At 34.3% G+C, this 12999-nt stretch overlaps 1 protein-coding gene across 2 annotated transcripts in view; it reads right to left on the reverse strand.

Annotated features, from left to right (window-relative positions):
• Nucleotides 1-318: 318 nt before the first annotated feature.
• LOC134659656 (epidermal growth factor receptor substrate 15 homolog) overlaps nt 319-12999 on the reverse strand; it is a 38925-nt gene continuing 26244 nt past the window's right edge. For both annotated transcript variants that reach the window (XM_063515335.1, XM_063515344.1), the window contains exon 8: nt 319-460. In XM_063515335.1, coding sequence (XP_063371405.1) covers nt 338-460 — 123 coding nt within the window. In that variant the 3' untranslated portion in view covers nt 319-337. The remainder of the gene's footprint in view (nt 461-12999) is intronic.

Raw genomic sequence — 12999 nt, forward strand, 5'->3', positions numbered from 1 at the left:
CTCACTGAGCCGATTTAGTTTAATGGCGCTGTTTTTGTACCTTTCTGTGTTTTGCCTTCGAGCTTCGAAACATAAAAAAAAAAACAATTATTTCTACAAATTATTTATTTTATCAAAATTCACGTAAAGTACAAAAAGTATAATCTTTAACACATTCAGTGCCAGCGCGAGCTACGCGCTACGAGCGTAGCCGATAACACGGGAAAAACTGTATGTAGCGAAAAGCGCCTACGAACAGTGAATTCCCCTAGCGAGTCGCTGGCAGTTAATGTATGAACACGTATTAAATAGGTAATACTTTAGAAAATTTATTAAGTCTTGTTAAGTCCTTGTGTAATTATTTCGGCGTTTCCGTAGACGTCCCAGTCCCAGCTCCATTAGATCTGGCTAAATCTAATTTCAATTTGTTGTTCTCTGCGAGTAGAGCCTCCACCCTCTGCTCATACTTTGATCGGAGTTCCTGAATAGGAGCATACATAAAACGATTTAATTTTCACCCGTTTAGCATAAATTCATAAATCATAATTATGTGACTCGTTGGGTGAAGCCGTAAAAATAAAACATTTCCAAATGTGACACATTCGGAATACATAAATAACGTACCTAAACGTCACAAAAGTGACTTATATTCCCCTGTTAACCCTGTGCTCAGATTTAAATTTCATTAATGAAATCGAATTTGTTCAGTAAAGCGAGAATCAAAATATGTGTACGAAGAAACCTTTAATTAAATAGTTATGCACTTGTTACTAAAACTGCTTAAACTCAAACATAAAACGAATTGCGAGTATATTCCTGTACATCTAGGAATTTAATTCATAGCATTATTTACGTAATATCACTGTTTTGAAAATGAATTATGCAAATGTGCATTATCCCTCACTTAAATTAATTTTCGGTCCCGGTACAAATTTTCAACCCCCTTTCCACAGCCTCAAGGGATGAGTTTTCATGAACGTTGAAATTACATTCTTATTTTCTAATATTGTGCCTTACCCAAAAGTTTCAAGTCGATCGCTCAAAAAAATACGTAGGCTAACGCTAGCTAACCTTCAACCGTTTTTTCACCACCTTAGAGGATGAATGTTCAAAAACGCTGAAATAACTTTTCTCGTTTTCTTAATTAAATGCCTTTTTACGAACTTTGAAATTCCTATCCTAAAATAAAACTTGTATCACGGTACAATCTTTTATCCTCTTTTTAACCCACTTAGTGGAACGTGTTGCATTTTTCAAAATCACATATTATTTCTTTTACAGGACATAAATGTCATTTCAACTTTCTAGCTTTTGTAGTTTAGGTTCTGCGTTGGCAGCGTTGGTGAGGATGTAGGCATTTATACATATAGATATCAGTGTTTATTGCTACCGATTTCTATCAAATATGGGACCCATTTCCAGCGTACCCAATTTTATCCTCTATTAAGTTCAAGTTTTGATCATTGCGAATCACTCAATCAGAAAGCTCTTTGCGAACATGCAAAGTAATTTCCTGGCGACGTAGCTACGCCGAACGGAAATATTGGGTAGCCAATGCCATCCGAATCGGATCGATGTGTTTGATCATAAACTGACATTTGAATGGGGAAACTAAACAAACATATACCTATTATAGAATTTCGAATTTACTTCCATCCAACGAATGACTTCATTTAGTATCATAACTACTATAACGTGTAGTGAGCTTATCTACAGAAATAATATTTGAATTTTGCATACTCCGGTTTCAAGTAAATTAGGCTTCGGGCACATTTTACTCACGTAGACGCTTAACTGATAGGGCCGCATCTACATTAGAAGGCCAAAGATATACCACCGACTCATTCTAACAAAATCCCTCTCGGTAGATAATTTTACGTATGAAGGCGGTTAAAAAATTCCAGTGCTGGATACTGTCCCAATAATTGCCTTCACTTCAAAGATATTTTCAAGCAATAGAGCTAGGTGACAAACTGTAACGGTTCACGGGCTCCCGTACAAGTATAAACTATAATATATATATATATATATAACAAATACAATTAAACATATGTTAATATTGAATATATACATTCGCAATTAAATAAGTCAAGATAATTTTAAAACATAAAACATTGCTATAAAATTAACATAATCAAAAAGCTTGAATGGAATGTGACCTTGGAGACCAGGTGCGCTCCGAGGAAATTAGGTCAAGGTCGTTGCTATGGGAGTTGGGGATACCAGGGGTCGGAAGATTACTCGAAAAGTCGGGGGATTTATGCCGAACGACGGGAGAATGAGAAATTTGAAATGGTAAAGTATCATAAGGGTTTTTATATATTTTGTCATTTTAATTACATTGAAATTAAAACAAAATAAAATAATGTAAAAGGAAATAATAGACAAGTACTATTATTTAGTGGAAAGTGGGCAAGGATGAATGTTCCAGGCTCAAGAGTATTTTCTGAATAAGCAGTAGAATATTAGGAAATATACAAAGGCTGTAGTATAAATTAGCTAATTATATTAATAAACATTCTTTATTTTTAAGAAAAAGTTCATAATACAAAATTAAAGATAGCTAAATGAGTAATTAAAGGAGGACAGATTTATCATTAGAAATCGAAGAGATCAATTTAAAGAAAAAAACTCACTAAGCAACTTTAATTAGTGTAAAGTATACTTTGAATAATTAATAATGTGGGGTTTATTCGGGTAATTCGGGATATCGGGAAATTCCGAAAATCATTGTAAAATCACTCATATTCCGTAGTAGTAAGAGTCAGCTTTCGGAATTAACCGCCACTATACATCATTCGGGAGTGCCCGAGTACACCTTACAATATTATTTAAATATGCTCTTGTAAAATAGTATGGATAATATTTTCTAATAAATGCCTTTCATCATCATCGAAACGAGTGGAACGGAAATTTTATTGGATAATTCAAATTGTAGCTGGTAACACCGTACATCAGTGGTCAATAACCTACGGCACACATCAACTATAAAAACTACTATGGAACACTTGATTAATAAAAAGGTTGCCGACCGCTGCGATGCGCGAATGAAGAGCTTACTGCGCATGACCAACAGTGATGACAGAGATTGGACTATGAACACGATATGCACTATGTGTACTGTTTGGAAGTAAAAGAAAATGAACCATAAATTTAAGGGGATAGGGTTGAATTTCGAAAAACCTCGATCAGAAAAGAAAATTTACCATAAATAGTAGTGGTTTTTTATTTAGGGGTCATTCAATTTCGGAAATTCAAACGTGTAAGGCGAAGCTCTGTCCGTCCGTACATTGAGCCTAGTCCTAGATTTATTTCGGGAAATTTATTTGTGCGTGTTTACTTATTTAATCTTAATTTAAATTCAAAAGGGTCATTCATTCTCAAACATTCAGACGTGTAAGGCGAAGCTCTGTCCGTCCGTACATTGAGCCTAGCCTATGGATTGTGTGGTAAATTAAACATAGCTCTGCCATCGCGCCGAGAGGCATTGAGCTTCGGTCAGGAGTTGGAGCCAGCAGGGAGCGTCTACAGGGAGCAGCAGGGTGCAGCAGGGAGCGTCTACAGGGTGCAGCAGGGAGCAGCAGGGTGCATTGAAGTACATTTAGAGAAGTTCGGCGGGGTGGTGAGCTAATTTATCTTATTATATTTTTCTTAACAAATAACAGATTGATTAACTAAATTTTATTCTCGTTTAGAAAGACTATTTGACCTTTAAATGTACATTTTTCATAATAAATAAATAAATAATTAATTAAATAAATATTATAGGACTTTCTTGCTCAAATTGACTAAGTCTCACAGTAAGTAATAATAATTTAAGTCATAAATTATAGATTAATATCCTAACAAGTAATTTAATTTTGATTGAAAGTATCAATGATTATGTTCCATTAATTCCTTGATTTAAATGTAATTTGTGTACTAATCTTTTTATTAGCATTGCTCAACTTGAGGGTGGATATGTATAACGATGCCAACGAAGCTCTCGAGTTAATCAGTGATTTCAGGAGTGATAAGTGTTTTGATTCGAAGTGATAATCAGGCAGATGGCCATTTTAAAGCTAGGGCAGTAATAGTATACTAACGTAAGTCAGATTGACATAGACTTTGTTGTTGAACGAGAAGAAGGGGTCCTGAATCGGTGAGTGAATTTTCATTAAAGTGTGATAGAGTCAGTTGCATCAATCTGTTTATATTATTAAAGAGTTCAAAAAGTTATTTATGGAAAGTCTAATAGTAAAGCGTCAGGCATGCCGGTTAATGATGTTCAGTTTATCAAAAAATGGTTGGAGCAACTGGTTTTAATGTGTGTTTTTCAGGAATCGTTTATATGTACGTTTACAGGCGTACGGAACCTTGAAATTATGTGATTATATGTGTGTGTTTTTTTAGGAAATGATTATTTACATGTACGTTTACAGGCGTACGGAACCTTGAAATTATGTGATTATATGTGTGTGTTTTTTTTAGGAAATGTTTGTTTACATGTACGTTTACAGGCGTACGGACCTTTGAAATTATGTGATTTTATGTGTGTTTTATTTAGGAAATGTTTATTTTACATGTATGTTACAGAGCGTACGGAACTTTGAAATTATGCGATTTTATGTGTGTTTTTTTTTAGGAAATGTTTATTTACATGTATGTTACAGAGTGTACGGAGCTTTGCGAATTAAGTGATTTATGTGTGATTTTTCAGGATATGTTTGTTTTGTGTAATTTTACAAAGTAAACGTAAAAATAGATTTCTTTGTGTATATTTTTCAGAGCGTTTAGTATTTTAGGAATAAGCTTTTACTTCATAAAAGAGTCATATTGATTTACAATTTACCCTAACCATTAATTCTTCATACCTATAGAGCTATTTGCTCAATTTGTATCTACATTCTTTAACATTAAATAACCATTCTAAAAAATGTTTACTAATGATGTAATTATTTATTCTCTATAGATATTATATATTTAAATTATGTATGCTTATTTCCTCTTGTAGTGAGCTTTCGAAATGGGATTTGGGCTAAGCTATTTTCTGACACTCCATACCATAACAGAACTAGTAAAGCTCTTGAAATAAGTCCATTTGTAACTATGGTAGACATATTCAAATTTAGAATTATTTTTAAGAGTTTAGAATAGATTAATTACATAGAGTAATTTTGAGCAAACACAATATTAAATTAGACAGGGATTTTAAAATTTATTAAGGGAAGACATACTGTCTCACGTAGTAATATTTGTTTTATATCTAAAGAAGTATAAATTTTATAAATAAAGCTAGTGTTATGTTTTAAATTCACATCTCTCAGCGCTTAGGCCATTTTATTATGGTAGGTTTTCGTCTCTATCACTGAAAGCTTGTGATTAGATTTTAATCAAACTACAAAATGTAGTTTGTTGATAGTATAATTTACTGATTATGGCAAGTTGGAGTCAATAGATCCATCTGTTCATTTTATTAGAAACTGGAGAATTGTTCAGGAAAACGGACAATTCAAGCACTGGCTGAGTGTAACACAAAGTCAGGTGATGGTCCGCTATACTTGGAACGTGGTATCATTACATGCAATTTGAATTTATATTCCGGATTTTTGAATAATTCATTAAGGCTAAGGCCTATCTATACTTTATTTTTACTTAAGGGTAAATTGAGTCCAAGGACTTGCCATATGACGGAATTGTACTTTAAATGAGTGAATTTCTTATTAGTATCAAAAGATGACCGAATGATAAGGGTCCAAATAGGAATATCCCAAAGGAATTCCACTTTCTTTGCTAGAACGAAAATAGGAATGAAGCAGTCCTCACCCTGATGACAGAGAGTGAAGTTGATGTAAAATAAGATCTCGCAACTCAAAATAACACAAGAGATCATGTGTTCCTTATTTTAGTCTTTATAGTACTTTAAACTGGTACTCACTCAGAAGTGTTAAGACACTTTTCTGAATCTCCTCCTAAGTGTTCTAAGGAACTTAATTACTCAATTATAAGAATGAGAATTGAGCCATCTACTTCATTTGGTCGCACGCTTCAGCTGGAGAAATGCTATAGATGATATATATACCTATAATATGTCTCCAGTAGGTAGGGGACATTAACCCCATTTTATAAAAAACTATTATTCATATCTTATATTTATTTTGTGTACTTCATGTAAAATAATTTCTACAATACTTTACCCTAATTTACATTCATATAAATTAATCATAATCTACTTGTGTCTTACTTGTCATCATGTAATAATTTTTGGTACTTAGTATGGGCTAATCTTATCCTTCTAGTGTAAAAAGAATTTGAGTTATTACACGCAACTTAGGAGTCCTACCATATATTAGACGATCACGATTTTCTTTGGCCAATTGATTTAAATCTAGACTGGGGTAATCTTCATCCTTTAAGTTCGTGGGTTTTGGTCTCGGTTACTGGGGTAGTCGGGTAGTTAAATATTGTTTTAGTTATGGGGTAAGGGTAGTTTTGTAGAGCTTAAAATTTAAGTATAAGGGGGTGCGGTTACAAAGTGGTGGAGCCGTAGACCAGAGGATGAATTTACACTCTTTGTTTGGTTTAAATTACTTGTTATGTTAGTGTGACGTTTGTCACAAAGTTTTGCCGTGAAATAAGATACATTAGTTAAGGATTTGTTAGCCTTTTGCGTCAAAATAACCATTTATTTCGACACTTATTTCTAGTTGGTACAAGAAGTTTTATCTGATAGTTTTAAGTCGTCACAGATGTAGCAATAGAAGTGCATATTAGAATTCTTATAAGCACATACGGGAAAGTGCACTAACCTGGGTTTATTATGAGGCAAAATTGTAAATCCGGCATGGTAAATTCCATCACAAACTAAGCACATAATATATCTCACTCATCACTAGCTTCACTAGACACAATATTGGAATCATTAACAGATTCATCTTGTATTTAATAAGATATATTTCACATAACCTAAAACACCGGATAGGATTGTATGTAAATTTGAATAAGAATTACTGGTGTAAATGATTTTACTTTCAACTAAATTGATCACTTTAAGTTAACATGCGTTTGCGCACATATTACCACACTTAACACATTAACTTTATAGATAAAATGGTTATAATGAATGCAAGCAAATTGAAAAGCCGCATTGTTTGATAACTACCAAGTCAGTACCGGGGACAGAAGAAACTATTTGAGGTCATTGTGAATGTGAACAATTAGTTGTCATCGTAAAGGAATAGTCACACGGAGTGGTTGTCATTTGGTCAGGTTGTGCGGAAAATTGCTCGTTTAAATGCATACTGAAATAGCTTTTATAGACAAAATTATTTCAGAATGATTATATGTTATAAAAAAGGACATTTATTTTACGTATACGGGAATAGACCTTTGCCTTGGGCGAAATACAGATCACTTAAATCTTAGTCGATTTCAGTTAATTAGTTATGATTTTTCTGTCAATCACTTGAATTTAAAAACCTGATAGGTAGGATTAATGTCATAAGCATCACTACATGGTATGGAATGGAGTCGCTTCCCGCAGTCTGTCTGTCAGTCTGTCTGTCTGTATGCTTATATCTTTGGAGCTGCGCGGGGGTTTTTGATGCGGTTTTCTTTTTTTTATGGATAGGGTGGTACAGGAGGGTTTTTGTGTGGTTTGTTGGCTGGTGCGGAGCCGGGCGGATCGCTAGTATAGATATAAGCTAATTTTATACTATGTTAAGTTTCATTGTCATTAATTTACACGGAATTTATAGGTATTGAGCTATTGAGTCAAGTTAGATTTTATTTTATCAAAATCGATGTGTATAAGGCTATTGATGGAAATGTCACTTTGACATTTATAGTAGGCAAGCATTGGCTTTGTTCAATCTTAACCATATCTCTTCTCACCTCGTTATGACATTCATGCTATCACTCTATCATCTTATCAGTGGTGGTAATATAAATTAATAATATATAAATAAATAAACTAGAATAATGAGAATATAAAAGTATGCTCCTAAGGATGCAGTGTTTAGGTGGTTAGTTATGTTCTCACTGGGAAATATTGAAACTCTCTTATCACAAAAGATTCCTGGACAAAAGATTAGTGTACCTATTTATAATTTGTAGGATCTTGTAGTATTAGAACATAAGTACTAGATTTAAGGAATATTTTTATTAGGAATCTTTACATTGTCTATAGAACAAACTTAGGAACAGATAGCTTGGGAATAAAGAGGGAAATCCTTTAGGCATTTATACAGGAATGCAATGTAAGTATGTATAGGCGTTAGGCATTGAACTTTATTTCAGCAGATTAAGACTTAAATCTTGGAGGAATCAGTAGCTTAAAATGATGAAAGGTACATATAAGCTTAGATCATTAATTAATTGGTTAGGTAAATCATCATCATCATCATCATATCAGCCTTTATCGCCCATAGCTGAACATAGGCCACTCTTCTAGTATGCCACTTTTTCCTGTCCTGAGCTAAGCTCATAGAGAAAAAATCTAGCATCTAAGCATAGTATGTATTAAATAGGTAGTTCCAACTGTAAGTATTATGTATGTCATCATCATCAAAAGCCTTGGAATTAGAAATTCGAAAAGTTAGGTAATTCAATATCTCTATTTTAGCCAAAAGCTAGTGGTATCAAAAAGTTGTTAACTATAGACATGAAGCGGAGTATAGTATTTAAAGGTAACTTGTAGGTATATTGAAGGCTTTTATTCAATTATCTAGCAGTACATTTCATCAAAATCATGAGTATAATAAAAAAAAAAAAAAGGAAGCAAGCAATTGTATGATGTAGAAAATGAAACTCTTCAGACTAAATGCTTTATTAGTGACTTAACGGAATCTAGAAACATTACTAGTACCACAGGGCGGACACGTCATACATCAAAAATGATTTGCATTTATATGTGAGCGCAGCACGTCTGTACACGCGTCATTGTGTATCTGACGGACTTCTGGCATGCTCGCAGTAGAGCGACTTATGCACACATTCATGTCGAGGCCAGTCGTGGGGAGGAAAACCGAGTCGGTGCAGGGTGGTATGTGTCCGTTCGGTACAATAATACTATTACTTATTCTGTGCTAGTACAGTGCATAACCACAGTAGAAAGAAACAGAAATAGGTTTAGTACATAAGCTTAGATTGTAAGTAACTAGGTATAAATAGGCTTCTCTTGACTCTCCATATAGACTGCATCATCATTCTATCCATTCTATCTATCTATTAAGCCTTTTATTCTGAATTAGAGTATGTCTCGAAACTCAGTGTGCCGCTTAGCAAGGGCCTCCTCTAGCTCTTTCCATTGGGGTTTGTCGTGGGTCACTCTTCTCCATTTCGGGGCCGCTGTGAGATTGAGTGCATCCTCCCATCTTGTTCGAGGTGTTTTCTGACTCCGTGTGCAACCTCTTGGGTACCAATCCATGCATCATCATTATCTGAAATAAAAATTATCATTTTTTTTTAATCAGGTTAGAAATTAAGTTAAGTTAAGCAATAATTTTATTTTACGCATATAGTGATTTATCATTTATTACACATATCTAACCACTGACAGGTTATAGTCATCAAGACAGTTTTAGCAGTCCTGAAGCATGACTACATAGTGTTGTTTTGTCAGAGGTTTCGTGGATATCTCTTGTCACATTATTAGATCAACTCAATGGTACATTAATGTTGCACTGTCACCCAGCAAACTTATGTATGCGAAAATTTCAACTACATCAAAGTCGAAAAGTAGGCCAGATAGGACATTTATAGTTTACCACATTTAGTTCTTAGCTATCAGTCTGTCAGCTTTCCCATGAGTTGGTTTAGAGTTAGCGCAAGTACAGTAATTAGAAAGCATATACAGTAAGTTTGTAAATAAATAGTTAGACATTATTAACACTCAATAGCATTAAGTGAACATTTGAAGTGGGTCTTCGGTAAACTTGTCAGTACAGGAGCTCAGGGTTCACCGGTGCGATCACTATTACTGATTTTAGACAATAGAAAATCATTTACCATTCTTCAGTTGGGACGGTAAAAGTTGGAGCCAATTGTATCATTTTGGGTATGATTCAAATTTCATTCAGCTCCATATGTAGATAAGTGTGGCGAAGGGATAGCAGTCTGGTGAAAGAGGGGGCAAATCAGCCAGCTTAGCATACTCTGAAAAGAGAAAATACATAATATAAATGTAGGATTATGTAATAATAAGACTTAGATATAAGGAAAAGTTGATTGGCAGATATTTCATAACTATAATGTACTTGACAATTTTCAAATATTAGTAAATCAAATAAAAAAATGGTTAATATACTCATAAACATAATTTTCAAAATTGTTTTACCGGAGTCACTACAAACCAAAATAAGTTTAAAATGGTTAAGTCTGTTGGGATTCAATATATGTATGTCTTAATGGGGATAAACATTTACATAGGTTTATTAGTTCATTATTATTAGTAATGAATTAGTACAACTTACCAATCAATAATAGAGGCCCCATTGCGTTTCACATTATTAATAACACATTATTCATCCGTTTATCCCATTGTCTTCACGGGGTTAGTGACGAGTATTGCACTCAGGGATGCAGAAGCTGGACACTGGTCTTAACTTGTAAGTTTTGGGGGGCATTGAACATGCCATATCTGGAAACATGTAAGTAAGAATATAAGTAATAGGTATATCTAAACGGGTTGACGCCGTTGATGGAGCTAAGACCTAGGGTTTAGAGTAGTTTGTTAGTTTATCATTGGTTGGGGCAGGCGTGTCTCGCTCCGCGGTTTCGTCGCTTTGCTGCGGGTGGCTGGAGGAGCATCCGTTCGGCCTCGGTTTGGGGGAGGGACATAAGCCGCGCTGTTGCCCCCTGGCGGCCGTGTCTGTGCTGGTCGTGTCGGACGTGTTTTGTTGAGGGGAGGGTTTTCTGTGCTTGGTGCTATTATTTATTCTGTGGTTAGGGTTAGAATAGTGACAATCTAGGGAATTTGTACCCATATTTAGTAAGTTAACCAAGCTGTATTTTAAATTACAGACTTGTAGGTACTGAGCACGATATTGCATAATTTAGGTTAGAACTTACAGTAAAAAGCAGACGCATCTTCATTAGGATGTCGTAGAAGTTCTAACACAGTTCTATTGTTTTGTAAACACATCTTAATCTTGCAATAAACGCCGCCTGATTCCGCCACGACGGGAAAATATAACCTAAAACCGAATGAACCATTATTACTTTGTTCAACACATTTTACGTAATTACTATTACACTAGAATCAACAATTAGTAGTACTAAGTTAAATAATACTCACTTCTTATACTTTTGCCTTAATTCGGGTCATTTTGTTTTGATTATTTATTTAAAATATCGTTAAGAAAAACACAATTTCTGAAATTTTGCGTGTGTGTGTGACTTGACAGATCGTGTTTACGTTTGCGTTTTCTTGTAGTAGTGCAAGGGCTTAACAAGTCGTGTGAGATTTTATATTATTGTTGCTCAAGTAGTGTGTTCGTGTCCGTTTCCATTTTTGTGTAAAATTTTAAGTTGTGTTTGTAACTTCGAATTTTACTGAAATATAGATAAGATTTTTCACATTGTTAAGGTCTGTAGAGGCTTGAAAGCGACCATAGACAAACGTTATCTTGAATGTAACCTTGAGTCAACCAATGACGAGACGGGATGGTCTATACTCTATGTATGCGTGTGCGTCGGCGTCCAATGGCGTTGTCTGTCAAGTTGTCAGTGTTGCTACAGTGCAAAAAAATAACGAATTTTCGGTCCGAATTGTACTACGGAAAATATGCGAACGACATTTATAGTTGTTCAACCTATTTGTCGGTGAGTGGGAGCGAAGGGGCTGTACGCGTCCTTTTCTTTTGGGTGCTGGGGCTGGTGTGGGAGGGGGATGGTGTGGTTCTCTCTGCCTGTGTTTGGAGTGGGACGGTCCTTTGACAAGCTATATTTTATTATGAATAAAAATATTGTTATTGTTATTGTTAAATTTCAAATGATGTTTTTCTAAATGAACATAGTACGTTGTGTTGTGTATGATAAGGAATGAGTAAACTAATCGTTCGGATATTTCAAATTGATGTATTGCGGGTTATTATTTAATAACCATAGTTATGAAATAAAAGCAGGTCTCAGACCATTCATTTATGGTATTTTTAAGTTAATTAATTTCAGAACGCATCCTTATTGACAGTTCTTTCCACATAGTGTAGTGTGTATGTAGGTTGTGCTAAAAACGTCAATGAACAGATATTTAGTAGAATTAAGTGCAGCGAAAATAGGCTTTATTTATATTAACATAGAGATGAGCCTAGTAATTGAGCAGAAGGAAGTTAGGTGAAATTGCGCCATAGCGAGAAACATGTTTTAGTTTTGACGTTTCCAACTTGATGGTAACAGTTTGTTATCAAACAAAAAGTTTCATTGAAATTATAGAACCTTACATCGGCAAATAATTACAGACTTAACAAGTGAATGACCTAATGTGAATTGTGTAAAGTGAGGATCATTGTCTGATTTTCCAAAAATGAAGACAATAGGATATAGGTAAGGTTATTTAATACATTTTAATTGCATTCGATTGTGGTTCGATTTCACTGTAAAAACTTGGATTTATGTGGGCCTCCATGTGGCCTAGTTGTGGGTCGCTACCTGATTGACAAAACAGTTTAAATCTACGGGTATTATGTTAATAACGTGATAAAGAAAAGTTGACAAGTAATGTTGTGATATTTTCTGATGATGCAGATTGGAGAAGTACACTTTCAGGAATGAGAAAATAAAGGGAGGGGGGGCATGTATATATTGTACATATACATTTAATTATATTATATATATTTTATTCACTAAACTATTAAATTTCACTATATAAAATTAGAAAATACTAGGTTATATACAAATTATATTACAGCCAAATATTTTACAATTATTTATGTTGCGGGATTTGCGTAGTATTTTAAAAGCGGCTAAGCGTAGCAAGTTATTTGCGGTACCTGGCATAAATATTGTTTTGCATAAAAATGCGTAGTTATAAGGGCATTTGGC

Source organism: Cydia amplana, chromosome 2 (assembly GCF_948474715.1).
Source record: "Cydia amplana chromosome 2, ilCydAmpl1.1, whole genome shotgun sequence".
Taxonomy (NCBI): domain Eukaryota; kingdom Metazoa; phylum Arthropoda; class Insecta; order Lepidoptera; family Tortricidae; genus Cydia; species Cydia amplana.